The sequence below is a fragment of the Eublepharis macularius genome, chromosome 4, assembly GCF_028583425.1.
Source record: "Eublepharis macularius isolate TG4126 chromosome 4, MPM_Emac_v1.0, whole genome shotgun sequence".
Classification (NCBI taxonomy): Eukaryota; Metazoa; Chordata; class Lepidosauria; order Squamata; family Eublepharidae; genus Eublepharis; species Eublepharis macularius.
The window spans coordinates 41,559,836-41,585,724 of record NC_072793.1 but is presented as its reverse complement, the minus strand read 5'-3'; the positions used below and the strand labels follow the sequence as shown (position 1 = coordinate 41,585,724).

Below are 25,889 nucleotides of genomic sequence, written 5' to 3'. Positions count from 1 at the left end.
TAAAGATAGGTGTATCCAGCTTGTCAATATAGTATATGGTACAGCTCAAGAATTTACTTTGCAAGGCTGACCTGCCCCAAAACGGGTTAAATTCAGAGAACTGAGATGTTTACGTGTCTTAAGCACGACACTATTACAAATTACTGTTTATTATTTCTAAAGTGCTGATGATCCACTGTCATATTTTCCTTCAACTTACTCTGTTGGCAGAATGGGAGATGATTAAACTAACCAGTGACAATTTTGTTGTATCATTGCCATCTTTTTAGACATAGGCAGAGAGTTCTTTCTTACTGGGGCTGTCTGCGGCTCACCCTTCACCATTCAGTTAAAAGCTAAAATTCTTGAACTGCTTATATAGCCAAACTGAGACTTCTCCAAACTGGGGAAGCACATATTGGAGAAGATACATACTTTGTCCCTTGAACCTGCTCCTCTCTCTTGTATTTTGGGCAATGTATTTTGACTGTGGGATTGGAAATTAGCTTCTTCTTCCCCACCCATTGTTCTACTCACTGTGAGGAAAAGATTTTTAACTAGACCAGTATACTGTGTGTGTGTGTGCATGTGTGCGTGTGTGTGCCGTGAAGTTGCAGTCGACTTATGGTGACCCCAGCAAGGGACTTTCAAGGCAAGTGAGAAGCAGTAGTAGTTTGCCATTGCCTTCCTCTGCAGAGTCTTCCTCAGTGGTTACCCATCCAAGTAACGACTCTGCTAAGCTTCCAAGATCTACATATTGTCGAAGGCTTTCATGGCCGGAGAACAATGGTTGTTGTGGATTTTCCGGGCTGTAAAGCCATGGTCTTGGCATTGTAGTTCCTGACGTTTCGCCAGCAGCTGTGGCTGGCATCTTCAGAGGTGTAGCACCGAAAGACAGAGATCTCTCAGTGTCAAACTGTGGAGAAGATGTTAGCAGGTAATTTATATCTACTCAGGAAGGTGGGTTTGGGTTGCATCGTCCTGTAAGAGTTTCCCAGGATGTGGAATGCTAATGGAATGCTAATGCTTCACTGTATCATGAGGAGGTTCTTTTGCATATGGATTGGTGTTTGATATACTAATCTTATATGCAGGGCTATTGTAAGATGAAGAGTATTTTGTTAGCCTGGTGTTTTTCAGGACTGGAAACCATGCTTATGAATTTCAATGGCTTCCCTGTGCAATCTGACAAAGTAGTTGGAAGTATTGTACAGTATTTTAGTGCCCTGGATACTGTATTCTGTTTGAGTTAGGCTATGTTCAGCCACTGCTGATTTTTCAGGTTGGCCAAGTCTGCAGTGTCTTTCATGTTCTTTTATTCTTGTCTGGATGCTACGCTGTGTGGTCCCAATGTAAACTTGTCCTCAGCTGCAGGGTATGCGGCATACTCCTGCAGATGTGAGGGGGTCTCTACTGTCTTTTGCTGATTGTAGCATCTGTTGTATTTTTCTGGTGGGTCTGAATACTGTTTGTAGGCTGTGTTTTTTCATAAGCTTTCCCATGTGATCAGTGATTCCTTTGATATATGGCAAAAACACTTTTCCTGTGGGAGACTGTTTTTCCTTAGTTGTTTGATGTATCCTTGGTTTACTCGCTCTTCTGATTTCATTTCTGGAGTAGCCATTTGCTTGAAGTGCATGGTTTAGATGATTAATTTCCTCGTTGAGAAAGTGCGGTTCACATATCCATCTTGCATGGTCTACTAATGTTTTTATTACGCCTCTTTTCTGTCGAGGGTGGTGATTGGAGTTTCTGTGTAAGTACCGATCCGGGTGAGTTGGTAACTGAAAGTTTGCTTTGCGGATGACCAAGGTATCTAGAAATGGGAGTTTACCCTCTTTGAGGTGGTTTAAAAACTCCATCAATTCTTCCTCACCATGGCTCCAAATGATAAAGGTATCATCCAAGAACCGGAACCAGACTGTAGGTTTGTGGGGTGCTGATTCTAGAGCTGTTTTTTCAAAATGTTCCATGTAGAAGTTTGCTATAACTGAGCTGAGAGGGCTTCCCATGGCCACCCCATCCATCTGTTCATAGAATTCGTTATCCCATTGGAAGTAACTGGTTGTCAGACAATGGTGGAATAAGGCTGTTACATCCTCTGGAAAAATCTGATTAATAAGTACGATGGTGTCTTTTACCGGAACCTTAGTAAACAGGAATACAACATCAAAACGGATGAGTATGTCCTGTGGATTGAGTTTCAGAGAACTGATTTTGTTGATGAAATGTGCTGAATCTTTGATGTAAGATGTGGTTTTTCCAATGTGGTCCTGTAGAAAATTGGCCAGATGTTTAGCTAATTCATATGTCGGTGAACCAATGGCACTCACGATGGGTTGAAGTGGAACTGAATCCTTATGAATTTTAGGGAGTCCATATAGTCGTGGTGGCTGTGCTTCTGTCTTGCATAGTTTTCTGTGCAAGTCGGGATGACTTCTGAGATCTGATGAGATTGGGCTAGACTATGCTGCCTTCTCTCCAAACCCGTATTACATATGTTGATTTGACAACATGGAACAATACAAATGTTATCCCTAGAACAATTCTGTGTGGTGGAGAGTGCCGTCAAGTCATACCTGACTTACCTGTGATCTGATGAGATCAGGCTTGCCTGGGCTATCCAGGTGAGGGCACAGTTCTGTAAGGCAGGCCAATACTGTCACCCCCACATTAGAGATGAGGAGACAGAGGCTGAAAGCAGCTCATCCAAGGCCACATAGTAAATTTCTAGATGAAATGAGACTTGAACCAGGGACTTCTCAGCTCTTTCTATTTACTACACTACACTTTCTCTAATACAAAAACTTGTATTTGACAACCAGTGGACTTACTAGAATCGTATTTTTATTTTTTAAAAAATAGAATATTACAGCATGGCTTTCTTAAACATTAGTAGGATCTCGTCAGATCTCAGAAGCTAAGCAGGGTCGACTTTGGTTAGTAATTGGATGGGAGACCTCCAAAGAAGACCAGGGTTACAGAGGCAGGCAATGGAAAACCACCTCTGTTAGTCTCCTGCCTTGAAAACCCCACCAGGGGTGGCCATAAATCAGCTATGACTTGAGGGCACTCTCCACCACCACCAGGAAGTTTAAAACCAAAAGTTACCACCTTGCCTTGGAAAACACATTCACTATTAGAAGACAGCTTAACCTTATGGCCTAAATCTAGAAGAGGTTACTCACTACAATATAACGTACACTAGATGTTTTTAACAGTGGATTAAAATCTAAATGAAAGGCTCCATTTAAAGATCTGCAATCAAACAATTAATTCTAAGTAGAATTTCTAACTGATGCTTTTAGCCCTGGCAAACACATACAACAAAACATCATGGCAGCACCTTGACTGAATTTGTTGCAAGGAAACTGGTTTTTTTCCTTTTTACAGTGACTAACTTTCCTTTCCCTCTGTAATTACTATTAACAGGAACCATTCAAAGCTTTCCTCTACTTCCAAAAACAAATCTCTCGCTAATGTCAATAACCATAGTTGCTATATAAAGCATTTTACAGGATGCAGCTGAGGAATAATTATTTTTCCCTTATTGAACGTGTTTTTGGTAGGAAGAGGCCATAGAGTACTGATGAATTTAAACCAGCAACTTGTTTTGAACCCCCGTTTAGAGCATTCAATTTTATTTGGGCCTGATTAAAATATCAGAATTCTTTAAATATACTCTAAGAAATGTTTAGGTCCACAGAAACTCAAATGTAAAAGCTTGGATTCAGCCAGCTTTTTCACTCAATCTCACCTAATTCCCCTCTTTACACCAGCCAATTACACCTGCCTTTCATCTGTGCAGATCCCATGATCCCAAGCACATCCTTTCCAGTAGTCAAATGGATCCCTCTTCTCCCCTTTTCACCAGCAGAAAAACAGGTTGGATCCAACCCAATGTTATTCTAAATCTTCTCTGTTAGCTCGGGGGGGGGGGGGGGAGAGACAGGGACAGTAACACCTGGACAGCCACAGTTCAGAAACACGGAATAGCATTCATGGCTCAACCAAGTTATAAGAGTTTAAAATCCAAACTAATCCTTTCCCCTAGTGTTACAAATTCCCCAATCTAAACTATGTGATGGGCTGGGTTTATTGCTAAGTCATAAAGAATACCCAATGCCTTCATCTAATCTGAAAACCAGATACTTCAAGCTCATCTCAGTCTCAAAGTCCAGCTGTCTGAGTTTGTGGAAGTTTATGCGTATTCTTAAAAATAAGACACTGGGTAGGTATCACAAGCAGGGTTTTTTTTCAGGGGGAACGCGGGGGAACAGAGTTCCGGAACCTCTTGAAAATGGTCACATGGCTGGTGGCCCCTCCCCCTGATCTCCAGACAGAGGGGAGTTTAGAGGGCCATCTAAACCCCCCTCTGTCTGGAGATCAGGGGGCGGGGCCACCAGCCATGTGACCATTTTCTCTGAGGGCAACCCACTGAGTTCCACCACCTCTTTTCCCAGAAAAAAAGCCCTGATCACAAGTGTTCCACAAAATAGCTTGCACAAACAGATCTTGCCACAAAGAAGCAACTCAATCTGCTTTTTCAAGTAACAACTGGCAAGCATCAGTAGATTGCCTTCCAAACTGCTTGCCTGCCACTCTTGGGGCACCTAGCTCGGGAAGCAAAATTGTGCACGAGGAAAGCATCTTTACCCTCCTGAATCCAATGGAAACCTGGAATCCTGCCACACCTCCACGATACCACTTCCAGAATCTACTCTTGTTGACGTACCAGCACATTACCTTGAGTATTTGTTTTCAATTCCTTTTGCACAAGGATTGATCATGTGGGACAAGAATCAGCAACATTTGTCTTTCATCCTGGGAAAAACTTTGTTGGCCTGTACGCAGCCCAACACGGCGACTGATGTTCACTCCAAGCAATCCAGTCTATCCATCCATCTATTACTCCAGACAGCTCCAGACTTTAGTACCTTTAGTCAGAACTCTTCTATTCGGGGTAGGGAAGCAGTAATCCATTTAACAGAAGGGAAAATACCAAGTGAATGCTAAAATAATAAAGATTTGCAGAAGAAATAAGTAACCCTACAAATCAACCTTGTAAGAAATTAGCCGCCCCCTAAGGAGAAATGACATTTTAGAAACACTGGGCAACAGCAGTAAAGACTCTTTGGGCACAAGATTAATACCAGCAACCAATGATGTCTCAGACACCGGAATATGCATTATCCAAAGTATTTCCTATTACAAAATACATACTACAATTTAAGAGTGTCCAACTTGAGGTTTTACTTCTTAGATATTACATTCAAACATCTTTACCATCCTGAATTACTGTAAGTGACAGAGTGTAACCTAATGACTCACGGCTTTTGTGGTTGCTGAAGTCCAAGTACCCAAATAGTTCCAGTAACACCTCATGGCACAAGGCTGCCCAAGGATGCAAGCTTCCCTCATTGTCTGTGTTGCAATTGCCCAGGTTGGGATTTGGTTACACATCCTCTTGGAAAAAGCACTCAGAATGGTCAAAAGCCACTTCAATGAGATCACAAGGATGCAACTCCACAGCTCTCAACACATCGTAAACTCTTAGCCTTTGACATGCAAGTTAAGATACAGGCACAAAAGAGCTGACATTTGCACAGTTCCTTTGTGGGGGGAAACCCCCAGCAGAGGGATAATTAACAAATTAATTAAGGAATGTCAGTTTAAAAAAGAGGCACCTCTGTCTTGCCATTTGCAACTATGCATTAGCTCTGCAACGAGCAGACATTCCCCAAGAGCACATGTATATTGTGAAATGCCACAGAAAGTACGTTAGCCTTTTGCTTTCACAGCCACAGTTTCATAAAAACAGGCAACATACATCTCAATGAGCACTTACGGCATTTCCCTTGCCACCTTCACAAATTCGTAACAGAAGTCTTAACTAAACTACACTACCTATTTCCTTCATACTAGTTCCTTACCATCAATATTGTGTAAACATGAGATGTTGCTGTCCGTGCCCCCAGTCATCTCTGCTGCAGGCCTTGCTTCTTCATACATTCCCTTGAACAGTGCTGGATGTTTTGAATGTGCTTAACGGAACAGATTCCCAGTCTGTGCGATCGCTTTGTTTTGGTGCTCACTTCCACAAGCCAAAAGGGGCAGAGGTAAATCAGGGAGGGGAGAGGTAGCACATGAATATCTAATCTCTACCCCACTGAACTTCAGGAGGGGAGGGGAGTCCAAACAGCCCTACTACACTCAACAAAGGCCCTAACTAGTTGTTACCGCTGTATAACCTGCCTCAACACACAGGTCTTGCCACACAGCTGTAAAGCGAAGGAGCAGTGGGCAGCAGAGGGGTGCCAAGTCCCTACTCCTGTTGTGCTTGTTCCCGAAACAACCCATCAACTTGTTTCTCTTAGGCGCTGAAAAAAACCTAGCGAGTGAGAGAGGCAAGGGAGAAAGAAGCAGTGTCTTGATCAAAAGTGGCAGGGGGAGAACAGTCCGACACTGTTCTCTTGCCCACTGCTCCTCCATTTTAAATCACTTGCACATCTCACCCACTTCAAAGATGCTCACGAAGTCCCCCATCTAACGGCCACAATCACATCTAAGATGGGATATACCACAGACAAGCAGAACAACCGTCTTCTATCTGGCTGTACCACAAAGTCAGCGGACCAAAATTAACAGACAAGCGTGTAATGAACAGGAAGCCCAGTTTCCCCTATCAACTAGAAACTGCCCCCATGAACACAGGTAGCAAGGAACTAGAAACTCTGGATCTGCAGAACATTCCCCAGTAGTAGTATGAGTTTTGCCCTTCTAAATATGTGTTCACATCCTAAACACGGTCTGTTCTGCATTTAGTGAACGCTAAACAGTTATAGTGTTACTTTTAGCAGCAGCAATTTTACAAAAAGCTCCGCATCTTGCTTGTGCCTGATCAGAAGACTATAAATTAAGAAGAGGAGTCAGTCTGAATGCTGCAAGTGCGGCTCACCTTTATTTACCTCTTTTTTCACCTGAAGCTGAATCATGGAGAAAGTGAACTCTAACTAGGTATTTCCATTTGCTGAAGCTGTACCCTACATACACCTTAAGAGGAAACTGCTTTTGTATAGTATTTGAGAGCTACGTAAGATTGTTTATGGCCACTTGGTAAAACACTATTCAGAGACTCCAATTACACATAGATGTTCCCCTGTAAAGTCCTGCACAGTTTTGCAGTGAATAAGTGCCCATGAGACAATACATAAATAAAGCATTGGGAGGTTAGACTCTGTAAAGAGAAACCAGTAATTAAAGCTTTCTATGCAATTTTCTGTATGTCCCTTTCTGTTTTTTTTGAAAATCTATCAAGATAAAAACTGGGGCGGGGGGGGGGGGGATCCTAATATTTCCCCACCCCTTTGGCTTTCTTTTTTATAAAACAGACTTTTGTAATCTCAAAACAGATATTTAAAACCTGGATTTTGTAAGCTCTACCTTTTAAAAAGTGGTTTCTAAAACTCACCTTGCTAGTGAAACTTTTGAAAGGGGCTTGTAACTTTTGCGGAGTTATTTGCAAGACTAAATACACACATTGGAAATAGGGAAAAACTGCCTTGGGGTGGGAAAGGAGAAGACTCCATAAAATCTGTCCAACTGCTGGTAGGCAACGGCAGTTCTTAAAACTTGCTCAGGCAAGAGGCATGTTTCAGGCTTTCTTGCTGGCAAGTATAAAAGCTCCTGTCTTCTCAGCAGCTAGATATTCATGCAGCCCCTCTTCCGTAACACACCAGAGGGGCCAAATCTCTGTACAGGCCACACAGCTGGCAGCACTTCAAAGTTCTCACTTTGGCCTTCCATACAGTAAGAAACAAAAAAGCTGGAAAAGCTACAGATTGCTCCCACAGGGTTATTTCATCAATTAAGTGAGTAATACAACATGCTTCACCAAATCTATCCATCAGTGTGATTCAGGGTTTTTAAAAAGCGTTTTCAGACACCATTAATACAAAATCAAATTACAGTGCAATCCTATATGAAGAGTCACTCCAGGCAAAGACAACTGGTTTCAATGGGCTCAGACTGGAGCAACGCTTCACAGGAATGTGCTGCTGGTTAAATTAAAATCGTTTGCTGCAAATGAAACAAAATGCTTGCCTTCTGATCACAAGCTGCAGAGGTGATCATTCAAACTACAAAGGAAAGGTGACATATACTGACAGAAGAAGACGAGCGAAAGCCCAATATGAACAATTCTAAAAACTACGCCAAGTCAAAAGTTGTGTTTCAAGGAGGAGTATGCACTTGAAATTTTGCATGTTAATTTTGGGGGCCCGTTTTGGGGAGGGCATGCTTTTTGTGATCCCAAAGGTTCCAGGCCTTTGTTACCATTTCAGGATTTGGGGAGATACTTTTGGGAGGTCCCAAAAATTCAAGATCATTTTTGCCACCCATCCACCCCCCAAGGCAGCAGGAGCAGGGAGGGGAGGAAGCTGGCTTCACCAAACAGCTGTTATTTAACATCTCCCATTCTTTTATATTTTAAAGGAACTAGAAGCCCCACCTAACAGATGATGGGCAGGTGATCAGAGGCCAGGTCTACCTGCTATTGGCAATAATACCATTATTCGCTATAAATCAGCCTGGCCCCTCTAGCAGCCATAGGAAATAATGGCCCCATTAGTTCTAATGGAGGTAGATCTGGCCTCCCATCTATGGGACTACTAGCTGTTAGTATCAGCTGTTAAGAGTACCTTGAAAATCCTTGTTAAGAGTCCCTGTTTGGCAAGCCACCTTCCTCTCTCTCTGCCCTACTCTACACCTCCCTGAAACTAAAGCATTTCAGAAATTCCAGGAGATAAGTTTTCATTACTCCCAGAATTTCAGGAGCATTTGGGGTTATTTCGGATATTCCTAAACTGATCCAAAACAGCTTGGGTATATTCAAATACATTCCAGGGTTACATACCTAAGGGGAAGGTACTGGGAAATCAGTTACTTCATGGGAAAAGGTAAGTGAATAAAAATGGAATGGGTAAAAAAAAATGATCTCAGACAAGCTGGGGCAGGGGGTCAGAAGAAAAGTTAGAGAGGGCGTTATTGGTATCTCCCTGCTCCATGAAGAAAGAAGGAAAAGCTTCCCTGATGCTCATCCATTAAGCAATGAAGAAACCCTGGAGTGCTAAGCATTCTTTGCTGTCCTCTGCTGCCACCTTGCAGAACACCAGTTATCCCTGTATTGACTCAGTAAAAGTGTCTGTTAAAATGCTGAGTTATCTATATGTGGTGTTCACAGGCCACACACCTATTCCCTATGCTCTTTGTTTTGTATGTAAAGCACAGAGGGGAGAGAGACTTACAGGCCTGTGTTGTAAGGAAACGGCGGCTCAGCCCCAGTCTCCTCTGAGCTGAGGCACTATCAGAACACCTGCCTCCAGGAGCCTGTTGTTGCCAGAAGGAAAAGAGACGTCCACCCGGTGCAGACAGGGACCGCTTGTGGCTCTGATTGAGCCAGCCTGGCACATCCAGGACCATCCCAAGCTGTTGTTAGTTGTATTTTTACCAGTTTATTAAAATATTTTTTTCTTTTTTGTAATATATTTTTTATTTTATTAAAGCAAAAAGAGAGTACAGAAAAGAAAGAGGGGGAAAGGGGACAGCAAGGTAAATATAAAGCTGTGTGCTACAAGGATTGTTAAAATACAGAGTACAAAAATCATAAACTTTATAGATAGTATAGATATCTATTCTTTATAATAGATATCTATAATTATATCTTTATGGATATTAGAATAGTAATAGTAATTGGAATAATAATTAATCCTGTTTAGTATATATTTTTCCAAATAAACAATACATGCAAAATTCAAACCTATTTCTACTTGTTATTTTAGTAAAAAAATAGAATAAAAAACTTATTTTGTTATTGCTCCATTTTATCCTTTCCTTTTCTTAACAATAACAATTATTAACAATAATTATTAACAATAATAATTACTTAATGTAACTAATTGTCATAACCTTTAAGAGTATTAAGATAAAGTGCTATAGAAGATTCTAACCTATTTCTACTCCTCTTCTTAAAAACATGAAAAAAAAATCCTTATTTCCCTTATATTTAACGTAGGCATCACGTTGGGGAATCCTGGCTTAGAGGTTTAACTGAATCCAATATTACTACTGGAGAAGCAAGTTAATGCAGCTGCAGAAAACACTTTCTTCCAACTCAGTCTAGCTCAGAAGATGGTCCTTCCACCTTCACACGGCTGATCTGGCCAGCTGAATCCATTATCCACATTAGCATCAAGACTACACTACTGTAACTCACTCTATACAGGTCTCTCCTTGAATTCAACTCAGAGACTCCAGCTGGGGCAGAATGGCACTGCTCAGTTATTATCAGGATCTAGGCAGACTGCATTTATGTATGTATGTATGTATGTATGTATGTATGTATGTATGTATGTATGTATGTATGTATGTGATTTCTAACAGCCCTCCCCACAAGTGGGCTCAGGGCAGATTACATCACTCAAAACACAATAAACATAATTACACACAATTATCCATAAAAATAAATTAAAACACTATAAAAGTTCTTAATCCGTTTATAACAACAACAGATATTATTCTAATTCTGCAGTCACTTCTCCCAGCTGTCCATCCATTACCTGGCTCAATTCAAGTTATTAGGCCTTCACGGCCTTGTTCCCTCATCTCTGCAGGACTGCCTCTCTCCCTACACTCCACACAGCAGCTTCACTCATCTGAACAGAGGCTTCTCAGGTACCACCCTGCAAACAGGCAAAATCAACAAGTGCCCATACATCCACACTCTCTGTGGTCACCCTAACCTTATGGAACTGCCTGCTTGGTGAGGCTGGAAAGGTTCCCACTCTTTTGGAATCCCACAAACGATGCAAAACCGAATTGTTCAGGAGGACTTTTTTATATTGGGAACAGGGCCGTAATGAAAAAAATGGTTCAAAAAGAGGTAGGGACTGTGGACTATACAATTCTGTACAGCATGTACTGTCTGTTGCTGTAAGTATGATCCTATTATGTGACTTCTGCACCATTTAAAATGTCATTCCAACAAGGACATATTAATGCGAACTTTTTTTCCTCAACAACTATCCCTTGATGATAAGCAGCATTCTACCCTCTCTTTGGAGAGTGTTACCCAAACAGGGAGACCCAGTTCCACTGAGTTCCTCTGGAGTTTCTGAACACTGCTCCTGCTAACCTGACTCAGAAGGGAGCTTTATGGAAGGGTTGCCAGACAGAGAGGAAAGAGCCAAGAAGGCCATCATATGTTGGAAGGGAAGAAAGCTGGGAAGGATTGAGAAATGGTCACAGGTTAAGTGGAGGAGCAAAGAAAAGAAGCTAGGGGGCAGAAATGGGGTTCCTTACTAAGCATGTGATGAAAGGCAGAAGATAAAAGAGCTTTCCCATCTTGATAAGTAGCTTAAGCAGATTTGTCTGTCTCTGTGTGTGTGCGCATGTATATTTCTATTAAAAGCCCATAGGGTTTTCAATGCAAGAGACTAACAGAGGCGGTTCGCCACTGCCTTCCTCCACATAGCAACCCTGGACTTTCTCAGTGGTCTCTCATCCCAAGAACTAACCAGGGCTGATCTTGCTTAGAATACTGGGCACAAATTGCCGGAAAAGCTAAGGGAAGAGGTTCTTTGCTGTCCTCTGCTGCCATCTATTGGTTTGTAAGGGAATAAGAAAACCATATAATAGCAATTCGCCACTACAGTTGCTGCTTGAATCTCCACCTTCGCTTAGAAAAGGTCTTTTGGTAAGGACAAGGTCCCTCCACTTTCACCCATACAGTTGCCTCCTTGAATGAAAAGGACAATATATGTATAGCAGGTGCTTGAAGTACTGCTGCCAAGCAGCTTACCATTTATACTTCACATTCTAAAAGTGAAAGGCAGCACTCCACAGTGGCACAGATGCTAGACTTTATTCTGGAAGTCAATTGTGGATCCGGCTTTCTGTTTTCCTCCCTCTTGATAATCCCTGTCAGAGTAACATGGGTTGTTTTTTTAATAAATGGAGACAAGGATGGCTATAGGAAGCACAGAGAACTTACAGTGGATTGACATCCAGGCCATTTTATTGAGTCATATGCTAATACATATTGAGTTGGATCCAAAGGTAAATTTCTGCTAACAGAATGGAAAGGGGAGGGATTTTTAGCTCACAGGGAGAGGAGAAAGCGAGCTGCCAGAAATCTCTTCAATCAGCAGCAATTATTGTTGAATCCGAAACTATGAGGGGGTGGAGATGAGCAACAAAACAATTTTCTTCCTTTTTTGCTGGCAGGATTTCACATTCTCTGTGGTTGGTCTCTTAGTGACCTGAAAGTCATTTCCCTTTTCCAGTGTTTTCCTAGACTCTATGGCTAGGACAAGAATGAATTCTGACAGTGAATTCATCGTTATCTTGGTTCAGTTAAAACTGGAGTGGCCCACTTACAGCTTTCTTGAGTTAGGAAGACTTGCTCTGATAAGCTTTACACTGGAGTACTTTATTATTTATGTTACTTCATTCACAGTCCATTTTTCTCAAGAAGATTTAAGTATCTGGTAAACATATCACAGACATAAAAGCACTAAAACTCTTAATAAAAGACATTTACTCACAGTTCTAACTTGGTATTTCCTAAATAACTGTTGCATGCTTCTGTTTTTTTTCCAATGAAGTCAACATGTAAGATTTATTCCTCTACTGGACTTACCATTCTGTTCCTCCAATTCATTCCCAATCTCCTGCCCCATCTGTTTTTGTCGAGACAAGATTGACGAGAGAGCATCAAGACCGGCATCCTGCTCTAGACAGAAACAAACAGAAAATATTAATCAATCAAATCCCATCCTTAATACTATCCCAGAAAGCATCCCACATAGTGTCAGGGCAGAAAGAATACCCCACATAAGCTGAGCAAAAGTATAAGGCCTGCATTCAAAGTGGCAAAATGTATTGATCCCAGGGATAATGAATTCCATACAGTCCCATTCTAAGAAGCCAGGACAAATGCAGAATGGGTAGCGCTGGGTAGTTTCTTTCTGAGAAACTTTCGTTAAGTCCCAAACCCTTCAGAAACTGAAAGTACAGCTGATCCTCAATCCTAAAGCGCTGGGTTTTCTGGCACGCTCAGCCATCCCTGATTAAGCCTTTTGATTTTCTAAGGAAGGTTTTACATGACTAAGAGACAAATAGGTGATGCAAGCACCAAGGAATCCAAAGTGTTTCAAGCCAAGTGCAAATGTGGCATTCATGGAAGAGATAATCCAACTCTTGGCAGAGGGAGTTACAAGTAAACACAGCAACAATATAAATCTCTCCCTAGGTCTACAAAATATCCTCTACTGCAATCTAGAGCACATGGCATTACCACACCTGTAGTCTCTCAACATTGACTGAAATACACTTTACAGCTCTCTTTGAACAGGAACATTGTCCTGTACAAATGTAGAGGGTTTTTATCCCCCTAATGGTATTGTATCTACTACTCTGGATTGCATTTGCCAATGGGTAAAAATCCTTCAGAAGGGCAGGAAGAAAGGGACATGTGCCAATCGCTGTTGAAGCAAGGAAGGCAAAAAAAATAATATGGCTGGCTGACAGCTGAACAGAACTCTGGGCGGAGGTCTTTCTCGCATGCATGTGACTGTGGTTTTCTAGTACACACACACATCGAACAATATGTCTTTGATACATACCATGTCTCTTAAAAAGACCTAAAATATTTATGGGGAAAGCTAGCTTATTAGAATTGTGGCTTTAAACATTATTTCAGATATGAAAGTGAGGAATATTTTGTTCCTTTGTACATTCTGTTTTCAGGAGGTTTGTTACAATCAGTGATAAGGAAATGATGTTTATTCCAGCAAAAGGACTTCAGAATCACTGGCACAATATTAAGGGCAAAGAAAACGTGGAGCTTGGGAGAAAGGAGGGATTACAACAGCAGCAGTAGTGAGAAGAGAAAACGTGTACGCTGCAATTGATCTGATTCTGTTATTTGCGACAGGAGGGTAGTTCTAGTGGCCTGTCATACACGGTATATGGGCTGCATTCTGGTTGGTGAGCCATAAGCTAATAATGATGTAGCAATCAGGACCAGGTACTTGGAGGAGCAAATACTATTGATTGTTTTGGAGTAATAGTGGGCTACAAGATCTTGTGGCCCAATAAGATTTTTTATCCTAATTCCACAAGGCTGAATCAGAACAACATTTCCTTGTGAAAATGGTAATAGATCAGCTTGATTATTTCCAGAAAAACATTCTGCCAGTGACCCAAAGATGCAGAACTCTGATGCTTTCAACGGGACCAAGAGGAGTCAGGCACTGAAATCCCAGTGGTACTTGGATTGAGCTCAGTACGTAATTACTTGAAGCCTTTTAAGTTATTCCCTAGCTGCCCACAAACATATAGGCAAATATCAATTTTAAACACAAAAACTACCCCAGAGTCAAAACAAATATTCATTCAATGCTCAAATGTTTTGGATAATTAGGAAAAAACTAAGTTGAATACAGGGAATTGATACCTCCAAGCATTATAGAAGAAGCGTTACCAAATAAACTCCATGACAAAAGATTTTCTTATCCAGGTTGCTTTCTCAGAAATATGTTATCAACGACCCATGGTATCAGTCAAGAGTTCCATGCAGCCACTGCGAGAGGACTGAAAAGACCAAAAAGAAAAGGAGATTTTACCTTCTATAATTCTCTGTTGCTGCTGCTGGATATCGGCAAAGCCCAGGCCTCTCGTTTCCTCAGGCTCTTCCACAAGCCATGGGTTTGTTGTATCTTGTTTGACCCCTCCTGTCATTAGGCTAGACCTAAAAACATTTGGGGGGGGGGAATATTATTTTAAGATATAATTTTAAAGTGTTAAGAAGTTTAGCTCACATCTGTTTGTCACATCATTGTGCGACACCAAACAAACCGCATACTCCATGGATTTCTATGCAAATTCTGAAGTCAGTCACACACACGAGATTCTGAATGGCCACCTGGAACTTGACATGAGTCTCTCAGAACCTGGAAATACCAAGGAGATCCAAAAGGTGGACACAAAGGAAATCACAACCCCACAGACATTTTTCACAATACTCACAAGACAAAACTGAAATGACACGGTTCTCTTCATCTTTTTGCACATGTGCTTATGACGGAATAACTCTGCTTATCTTAATGAAGATGGCTTTGTAGTACTCACAAGGCACACATGAATATAATTTACCCAATGTGAGACATTAACACTAGTATACACCAAGAGCACATTTACAGACACCAGCTTCCCCAGCAATGAGAGACATAAACTTAAAAGCTATACCGAAAACGCCACAGAAAAAGCACCTATTATTTACAAGGTTTAGTGTAACCATCTCTGGCTTTGTGTGACAGCTGCTGTTCCTATTATGGCCATCCTGCTGGCAGCACCTTTTGACTGACTGCAGAGAGTATGGGGATAGGTATGGTGATTATTTCGCACGTGGGGATCCAGAGCACTACGATCCTTGAAAAAAGACATCTGGAAAAGCTCATAGCCCCAAACCATTCATTTTTGATGATGTGAGCTTTGACTCACAAAAGCTTATACCCTGGAAAATTTGGTTGGTCTTTAAGGTGCTACTGCACTCAAAATTTTGTTCTATCACTAGTATAGAATAACATGGCTACTGACCAGAAATGGTCTAAGTTATGCACATCATGCATTTGATGAAGCAGGCTCTTGTCTATAAATGAATTAATCATGGTTTAATGCCACAGAACTTCCTTGTCTGTTGAACTATTAGACAAACAATGCCTCTTCTGAACGCTGAATTATTTTGGGCTCTTTGGCAAGTAAAACAAATGCTTAAATTCCTCAAAATTCTCTACAGGTAATTATCAGGCATCTAAAACGTAATCACTCCAAGCAGATATTTTAAAGCCAACATTATTAAAGTTCCCCATTCAGTTGATCAGCTTTTTAGAGTAACAGACTTTGCAGAGATAGAAAGAATCTGAAGGTCATTTCATCCTCCACTGAGAAACAATCTTCTCCATTTCAAATACTCAGAAAAGATTAGCACATATTATTCAAATTGTTTTATTTATGTTTTTGTAGTCAGTCTTTCTCACTGAGACTCAAGGTGTATTACATAATGTGAGTCAATGCAACCAACAGGATGAGACATCGAATAAGCAATGTAACAGGACTAGGATTACAGAAATCTGAAACAGCGTGCCAAAAGGTACACCATGTTACAGGACAATGTGAAAAAATATTTAACAAAACAAATCCAAATGGCTTAAGATAGTGAAATGTAAAAACACCAAACCCCGACTCTACAGTGTTTTAAAAACCACTCATAAATCTTTTCAAAGGGAAGTTTCTCAACACTAATATAACAAATCTTCAAAATGAAAAGAGAAACTGCTAACAGGGCTTTTCAAGAGAAATCTTTCCAGCCTAAGTCCTCTGCTCTACAATCTGAAGTTGCAGCTCTCTAAACTTTCAAAGAAAGAAAACACCAAAGTCTTAAAGGAAACAGCACCTTTGTCACTTCCAAACATGTTTAGTGGCATAAGTTCCTCCCCCCACTCCTAATTATAGTTTCTAATTATGGTTGTGACAAGTGACCTACTGATAGCAAAAACCTTTCTGACATGTCTGGAGGCTACCTTCTCACCCAACATACACTCCAACTTCCCTCTTTCCTCCGTCTTACTTTGGTGGTGTGAAGATTAAAGCTTATCCAATTAGCCACCCACTGCCTTTGCCAAGTTAATCACTTCAATCTTTGAAATCGTCACAGCACAGTGGAGTGTGCAGATAGCTTTTGATTATAGGAGCAGATTTAACTAATTAAAAGGCTTAGCAATGTGCCCAAATATAAAAGATGCTGGGGGTTATAATCAAGGGTTGTGCCACTGCTTAACAAACAGCACCTTTTCTTTCCAAATGCATTGTTTCACTGGAAATCCTTATAAAACTTCCCAACTCAGATTAGTCAACCAGATCTTACCATAAACCATGACCACACAGGCCTTTCAAGCTTTCAAACAATCAGAAGCCACAGCTATTTTTAACAAAACCCAGGTCACACAATACCGGGCTGTGTGATTAATCACATTTTCCCCCTAATGGATACCAACAATAGTAATGATATTTGAAGTGTTTTGAGCACCTCTATTTAAATCAGCAAAAATGATCAAATAAGATTAAGCGTTTAAGGCACTGGTGCAAGCATCTGTACATGTGCATGGCAAAGACAGCATTTTCAAGTCTACTGCTGCTGTAATGTTGATACAAGAGAATACATTCACTGTATTAAAAGCTGTAGATTGCCACGTCTCAAAAAAAGCCGAGGATAAGGATTTCACACATTTAGTGCTTTCATACTTGCGCTATATACATCGCACACAAAAATATAAGCGTTCACACATGCAAAAGAAAATGTAAAACAGATGAAAACAAAGGAGAAATTAACAGTGCAATCTTATGCACTGCTGTAGCGCACACAGCAGCACAGTGGTTAAGTGGTTCGGCTGCAAATCAGCACTCTAGTGGTTCGAATCCCGCTACTGCCATGAACTCAATAGGTGGCCTTGGATAAGCCACTCCTCTCAGCCCCAGCTCCCCAGCTGTATTGTGGGGATAATAGTAACACTAACTTGTTCACCAATCTGGGTGAGGCATTAATCTGTCTAGAAGAGTGGTCTATAAGCACAGTTATGATGATGATGATGATGATGCACAGTTTCTACAGTCCAAGCCGATTAAAACCAGTACTACCTGCAGCCAGACGAGTACCTGACATCGAAATTCAGTTGATGATCAGCTCTGAGGCTTCAGTGGAAGACAGATACATAAAATCATCATTGAAGCACATTATAATGTTTGGAGGTCCTGCTTCAGGTGACCCCACCAGATGAGGATAGACAGGTGGTAACCCTAGAAAGGACATTCTTGCTCATGGCACTCAAACTTTGGAACTCCCTTCCAAGGGTGATTCCATCATAGTCTTCCACCAGCTGGTGAGGACTTCATTTTGTTTTGTTTGGCATTCCCCCACTAACTGTTATGGACTCTCCTCCCAGTTTCTGTTCTTGTAAGTTTTGTTGAGTTGTTTTAATATTGTGTATGTATACTTTATGTTGTAGGTAAAGGTAAAGGTAGTCCCCTGTGCAAGCACCAAGTCATTACTGACCCACGGGGGGATGTCGCATCACGACGTTTTCTTGGCAGACTTTTTACGGGGTGGTTTGCCATTGCCTTCCCCAGTCATTTACACTTTACCCCCAGGAAACTGGGCACTCATTTTACCGACCTTGGAAGGATGGAAGGCTGAGTCAACCTTGAGCCGGCTAGCTGAACCCGGCTTCCGCCAGGATCGAACTCAGGTCGCGAGCAGAGCTCGGACTGCAGTACTGCTGCTTACCACTCTGTGCCACGAGGCTCTCTACTTTATGTTGTATATATACTTTATTGTATATATGCTTTATGTTGAAATTTTTTGATGTTCACCATGTTGGGGACCCTACTTGGGTGGAAAGATGACATAGAAAATATTTTAAATAAATAAAATATGCTCTTCGTTTCTACCTAGTATTCTAGTTTTCTGCTGACATACAAGACTGAAGGGGAGAAAAAGGGACGGACATGTCTTAAAACATGCTGGACTCAAGTCCAACTCTAGATATCCAAATCCCTTTAAATCTGACACACAGCAACTTCAAAACATCAAAAGAAACAGGATATGGATGGGGACTGGTGGTTTTACCCAGAGGTTCTGTGAACAAGGGAAGCTTTCTGGCAGACTGTAGTAGCACAGATCAGCTTGTCCGGATTAGAAAAATAACCGGTTCCTGTAAGAGGCATAATCTGCTCCTCGTATCTGATGAAGGCAGCTTTGACTCTCGAAAGCTCATACCTTGGTAATCTGGTTGTTCTTTAAGGAGCTGCTGGACCCGAATCTTGCTCTCATATTACCACCATGTATTTTCCACTTTCACTCTCCATGCAAGGAAGGTGCAGGTAAAATTCTTCCTCATAATACAAAGGAAACCATGTACTGTCTCACTGCCATTACTACTAAACTCTCTCATCTCTAACTCCTCAATTTTTGATTAGAATGAGAACATGATTCACAACTGGAAGAAAAGAGGCTTTACTGTCTTACACAACATCCCCATTCATGTGACTAGAATAGGATTCAAGAGCAGAAGTACAGAAACTTAGGCAGCAGCTTAGAAATCTCTCCATGCTTTCTAGGTTGCCTGTAGCACTACCTGTTCTGACTGCTGCTTCAAACAGCTCAATATGAGGCCTTAGGGTAATGGATAACAGCAAACTGAAAGCCCAGCTACACAACAGCACTCTTGCCTTTAGCCTTTAGGTCTAACACTCTACTGAGCTGTTTTATATTTATTTATATAGTACTGAGTACCATTTACTTGACATGTTAGTTATCTGCCTTCAGTATTTGTTTAGAATAGAATGATGGCCTATAAATCCTTTTAAAACAATAATAGTCACACAGCTATAGCAATGTACAGATTAAGCAATTTTACAGCTTTTCTGAAAATGAGCCAGCAAAGGATTTGTCTCCTTATCTGACACCACGGATAACGTTGTGCACAACTGAAGTCTCACCTAATTTGCAGAACCTCAGTTTTGCAACCACAAAAAATCTTGTTGACACAGTCAACGTTCCGTGTGCATAGTCATGTGTTCTGGATTCCTCCATAGCAGAAAAACTGCAATGGAAGCCCCTTGGAAATTGCATGGTTAACTGAAAAGCAATTGAAGAAAAATGTTTTAAGCTCAGCAAAATAATCATGGTTCAAGAAGGCATGCAAACAGCACAGCTCTTCTGGATACTGAGATCTGTATCCTAATTAAGGCTGACAACACCGGAAAGTAAACTACTTTGGTGCTACACAAAACAATGCCCTGATCTGCATTCTGGCCCAAGATGTCACTTAAAATAAGAATGAGGAGAACTAAGACCACTGTACCACACCAAGAGAACTCACATTAAAGCACATTTCAAAGGACGTCAATTACCAAATGGTGACCAAACATAAACACATTAATTTTGAGAAGGCCTTCACGATTTCTTCACACCATGAAGACAAGACATGTGATCATTGATGCAAGAAGGTTAATGAAAGGGGCGACAACTGGAGGGCAGTTTAAAAGGCTTCTGAAAATGGGGGGTGTACTTTCAGGATAGATTAGGTAAAGAAAAGTAGTACCCACATAGAGGAAGAAAGATAGGAAATGACTGTTCATGTATTCAAAATAAATCAATACAACTACATCATCACCATACATACAAACACACACACAAATATCAGGCCCACAAGGTTTTGATATTCCAAGAAAGGAATTGTAGAAATATGTAGAGTCATGATTGGCTGTAGGAAACCAAGATTTAATTTATATTACAGAACATATAATAATGGCAAAGTCCAAAATCTGAAGTATCTTCTAATCTGAAGTGTCTTCTAAAAATTTCTAGACTTTCCAAGGGACAGGCTATTGCTAAATGACAAGCACAGTCAGAAGGAAAAGGGATATGATATAAATACTTAAGAACAAGGTAAAATAGCTTTATACTGTGTGTGCATTCTGAAATAAACATTTCTCAACCGGCCCAAAGTAGGCCACAGCCACTATCCTTTCAACAAAGAACGCCAGCACCTCGCATCCTCTAGCGATCATACCACCCTTGTTTTTTAATGTGCCTGGCCTAGTGTTTAGCTTACTTTTGGTTCAGGAGAGCAAATGGAAGAGGGGCAATTGTAAGACTTTTAACTCAAGGTATCTTGTTTAAGGGATGGTTTTTGATCTCCGAGTTCAGGAACAGAGGCATATGCCTGAACAGGTGTACTCCCTCTGGTGGCGGATCCTCGCAATCTCCCAGAGTGAAGCAGCTTCCCAAGGAAATATTTCAGTTTGTGTTCTTGCTGGTGCACACACTAAATAGTTCCTCAGCCCAGATAATCTCCACCTACATGGAAGCTACTGCCTGACTGATTTTCCACGCTCAGTTAAACTGGCTGAATGCAAAATCCAGCACACAGGAGAGTTGGAAGGATTTGCAGAGCTCACCAGGGGATTACAAGTCCATAAAACAATGAATGGATTAGATGCTCTTCTGCAGTTCTGCTCCTGGCAACTCATTTTCTTTCCTAAAATGTCTAAGTTACGTATATATCATTAACTATTTCTACCTTCTGTGCAGGATAAGCAAAAAGAGACCAGGATTGCTTAGCAAAATCCAAACAGACAGCAACATTAAAAAATTTATGTTCCTTCAAACTCTTTTCACTCAGAGGAAGCAACCATCTTAAAATGCAGATTGAAACATTTAGCATAAATCATTTTAAATTGCTACAATACGTGACAGCGATGTGAAAATACGCACCAATTTGCCTGAGCGTTGCTATATTTGCTCACAATTCTTTCCAATACTCTGTTACTATTAGCGCTCCAACAGGGGTGGACTGCAAATCCAAAAGAGCCATTCAAAACGGCATCTCAGTGGCTCTCCTGCTCTCATACCTTCCCCAAAAAGGATCCATGCCCTATGCCAAAACCACCCTTCCTGGAGTTGTGACAGGATAAAGTAGCCATCAGAATAATTTAGAGATTCCCAGCCCAAAATCACCATACCCTGGAACGAGGGAGGGAAGCTGGTACAGGAGCCATGTGCTGGTGGCCCGGCTGGCTTCACAACTCACTCCTTCCGCCACTGGCTGGAAGGAAGCCACCACTGCCTGCCCCATCCAGGGGCGAGCTGCCAGGCCTTGTGCAATAGCGGCTGCCACCCCTGTGCCCTTCTACCCTCCGCAGGCCGCAAAAGAGCCCACAGGTAAGTCTGTGGCCATTGCTTATCTCTGTATATTTGATTGTTTTAAGACTGATTTTTAATAAAAGTCGTAGAGGCAATATTGAGCAATTATTGGTTGGAAACGCTTTATATCTGGAATAAACAAACTTCTGACTCCTCCCAATCAGAAGGCTGTTAACCTGTAAAAGATATGCAGTGGGAGAGAACAGCTATCTTAAATACAGTGTTTTAGTGGTTAGAGCTTTGCTTTAAAGTAGGCAAAGAGACACTTTTGTTTCCATGTGTCTATTTTGAATGTCATGCTCCCCGTGCAGTAGAGAATGTTTAGCCTCAAAGTACTACACAGTTACAGTTCCTGCGCCCATCTCTGACTCAGCTGTGCTAAATTCTTCCTTATTCTAAGTATCCTGTGAGGTAGGTTAGGTTGACTGAATGCAACTAGTTCAATGTTATCTGGTAAGCTTCAAGGCTGAGCAAAGATTTGAAATCAGGTCTCACCAGTTTTAGTCTTACACTCTTAATACTATAGCACACTGGCTCTGGTGAGCTGACCAAGTAGTAATTTTAGGCCTTTCATTATGATTGGCTTTAATGTAACCTTTAAGTTTTGAATCATCTCAACAACATCCACCTGAACATACAATTCACAATGGAGAAAGAAATCGAGGGAAAACTCCCATTCCTGGATACCTTGGTCATCCGCAAAGCAAACTTTCAGTTAGGTCACAAGGTCTACAGGAAACCAACTCACACTGATCGGTACTTACACAAAAACTCCAATCACCACCCCCGACAGAAAAGAGGCATAATGAAAACATTAGTGGATCGTGCAAGACGGATATGTGAGCCGCACTTTCTCAATGAGGAAATTAATCATCTAAACCACACACTTCAGGCAAATGGCTACTCCAGAAATGAAATCCGAAGAGCAATCAAACCCAGGATGAACCAAACAACCAAGGAAAAACAGTCTCCTACAGGAAAAGTGTTTTTGCCATATATCAAAGGAATTACTGATCAGATGGGAAAGCTTATGAAAAAGCATAACCTTCAAGCAGTATTCAGACCCACCCGAAAAATACAACAGATGCTACGATCAGCAAAAGACAGTAGAGACCCCCTCACCTCTGCAGGAGTATACCGTATACCCTGCAGCTGTGGACAAGTTTACATCGGGACCACAAAGCGTAGCATCCAGACAAGAATAAAAGAACATGAAAGACACTGCAGACTTGGACAACCTGAAAAATCAGCAGTGGCTGAACATAGCCTAACTCAAACAGGGCACAGTATCTTATTCCAGGACACCAAAAGACTGGACAACACTTCCAACTACTTTGTCAGACTGCACAGGGAAGCCATTGAAATTCACAAGCATAAGCAAAACTTCAACAGGAAAGAAGAAACCTTAAGAATGAACAGAGCATGGTTTCCAGTTCTGAAAAACACCAGGCTAACAAAACATTCTATCCCCGACAATAGCCCTGCAGAGAAGATTAGCACATCAAGTACCAATCCATATGCAAAAGAACCTCCTCAGGATACAGTGAAGCCTTCCGCCATTAGCATTCCACACCCTGGGAAACTCTTACAGGATGACTCAGCTCAACCCCACCCCTCCTGAGTAGATACAAATGACCTACATCTTTTCCACACTGTGACACTGAGAGATCTCTGTCTTTTGGTGCTACACCTCTGAAGATGCCAGCCACAGCTGCTGGCGAAACGTCAGGAACTACAATGCCAAGACCACGGCAATACAGCCCGGAAAACCCACAACAACCATCTTTAAGTTTTTGCTTACGGTAAAGGTACTCAGTCTGGCATTATCGCAATATAAGAACTAATAGCAATGACTGTACAGGTACAATAATATGGTATAGTATGTTAAAAAGGCATAAGGATTCTGCTAGAATCCTCAGCAGTGTCCAACACTGAAGTAGATAAGATACTTACAGAAATATGAAAATAATGGTCATGATGACGAGTGAAACCAATCATACGAAAGATCATGTCAATTAAACAAGAAGAGTCTGTGCAGAGAGGCACTTTGGAGGCGTTCTGAAAAACAGCTCCTCTCACACACTGCTTATTTAAAAGTGGCAATACCATACCTTATCACATCAGGTTCTGTGTCTTCATTTCTGAAAGATGCCTGAAGTCGTCCATGTCTTGTGAGAAGGTCGTCCACTAAATTCTGCCGTCTATCTCCTTCATGTTGGGTTCTACAAGAACTGCATTAAGGTTGATTCTCAGAAGTAAATGTGAAAATATCTACAACTCACATTTTCAGTATTAAAATAAGCAATCAAGTCAGGAAGAGCCACACGCACATTCACGTGTCAGCACAGCAGGTACTATGCTGGACTTGGGAGTCATGAGCAACAATACCTAAGTTTTATGATGATTACGTAACTTATTTCCTTATTTAATCATCGCAAAAGTTTTCTCCTCTAAGCACTAAATTGCAGACAGCTACCAAATTAAGGACAGCTGCTATTGTTTCAACAGCAGCATATTTCTGTGTGCACAATTTTTCACAACTCCAGCCTCATTTTATCAATCTATATGCCAAGTCTAATAGATATTATAGAACAAGGTCTTAACTGAGACCTTCTCTATACATGTCTACAAATTACCTGGGCACATCTTCTAAGCTGACACCCACTTCAGGGGCTATATGAATGAAATGGGAACTAGCTGGATTCATACTAGTCCATTTGTAAATAACACTAGTACCAGCTCAATTAGTTAAGAATGCTACAGCATAACGTACAGGCCAAGAACACGAAATAAAATTAAAATTACAAGCATTTCAATATTTGACGGCAATCTTAAAAGAAGGAAGAAAGAAAAAGAGCCCAGTTGCCTTCCTAATGCTGCAGCCAGTCTTGCAACACTAGGAAGGCCAGAAAGACAACCGTTTACAGGGATACACTTGACGTGTTGATACAGAACGAAACAGTAGGTCCTTCAGACGATCGGTCTTTTCTTTCAGATTTTGCAGTAGTGACCTGATGGTAACACTAAGCTAAGGGAGACAAAAGAGAAATAAGTGAACACAGTTTTTATCAGAATTATAACGATAAGTCCATCCAAAATACATGGAAACAGTATAACTTCTTTGTCCCAAAATTGGTAATAGTCGCCTGATGTCTAATACAACTCATGTCTATCTCTATGGCGATAAAATTTCCTAAACCTTTCAAAAACAATGTGTGTTTGAGAAAAGAAGCCAGCCATACCCCAGGAAGTTGGAAAAGGCCTCTCAGTTAATATTTCCTATTTTGGATCCAACCACAAATGCAATCAAGTCTAATCAAAGAGCAACAGTCTGCCCTTATAATGATATTGCAGCACCATGGAGACCAGTGTGGAAAGCTGTTGTCCTGGAATCAGAACACAACTGCAAGGGGGCTGCCTCTGGCCCATTACAGACTGTAAGGTTGTGTGGAGTTTTGTGCTAAATAACTTGTAGACCACCTGAATCTGAGTCAGGGTTTTATATACTTGCAAACTGAGCAAAGGATAAATTGACAGCCCAGTTAACATGCTGGAATTCCCTTACCGAGGGGCTCCAAATAGGGTTGCCAACCTACAGGCAGGACCTGGAGAGCTCCTGGAATTACAACTGATCTCTACATGACCGAAATGAATTCCCCGGAGAAAATCACTACTGTAGATGGTGGATTCTGTGCCTTTATATCCTGCTGTGGTTCCTTTTCTCCCCAAACGAGGAAAGGCTGAGGGCCTTGGGAATGTTTAGTTTGGAGAAGAGGCGATTCAGGGGGGACATGATTGCTCTCTTTAAATATTTGAAAGGCTGTCATTTGGAGGAGGGCAAGGAGCTGTTCCAGTTGGCAGCAGAGGATAGGACTCAAGCAACGAGCTTAAATTACATGCAGAAAGGTACTGGCTGGATATTAGGAAAAACTTTTTCATGGTCAGATTAGTTCAAAGGTGGAATCAGCTGCCTAGGGAGGTGGTGAGCTCCCCCTCACGCAGTTTTCAAGAAGAGGCTGGATGGATATCTGTCAGAGATGCTTTAGGCTCATCCTGCATTGGGCAGGGGGGTTAGGACTAGAAGGTC

General features: G+C 41.3%; 1 protein-coding gene across 1 annotated transcript in view; it reads right to left on the bottom strand.

Annotated features, from left to right (window-relative positions):
- STX8 (syntaxin 8) overlaps positions 1–25,889 on the bottom strand; it is a 111,892-nt gene that overhangs the window by 75,797 nt on the left and 10,206 nt on the right. The window contains exons 3-6 of the mRNA XM_054975318.1: positions 24,736–24,830; positions 23,914–24,024; positions 14,664–14,788; positions 12,677–12,769 (exon numbers count right to left, since the gene is read on the bottom strand). Of these exons, the coding sequence (XP_054831293.1) occupies positions 12,677–12,769; positions 14,664–14,788; positions 23,914–24,024; positions 24,736–24,830 (424 nt within the window). The remainder of the gene's footprint in view (positions 1–12,676; positions 12,770–14,663; positions 14,789–23,913; positions 24,025–24,735; positions 24,831–25,889) is intronic.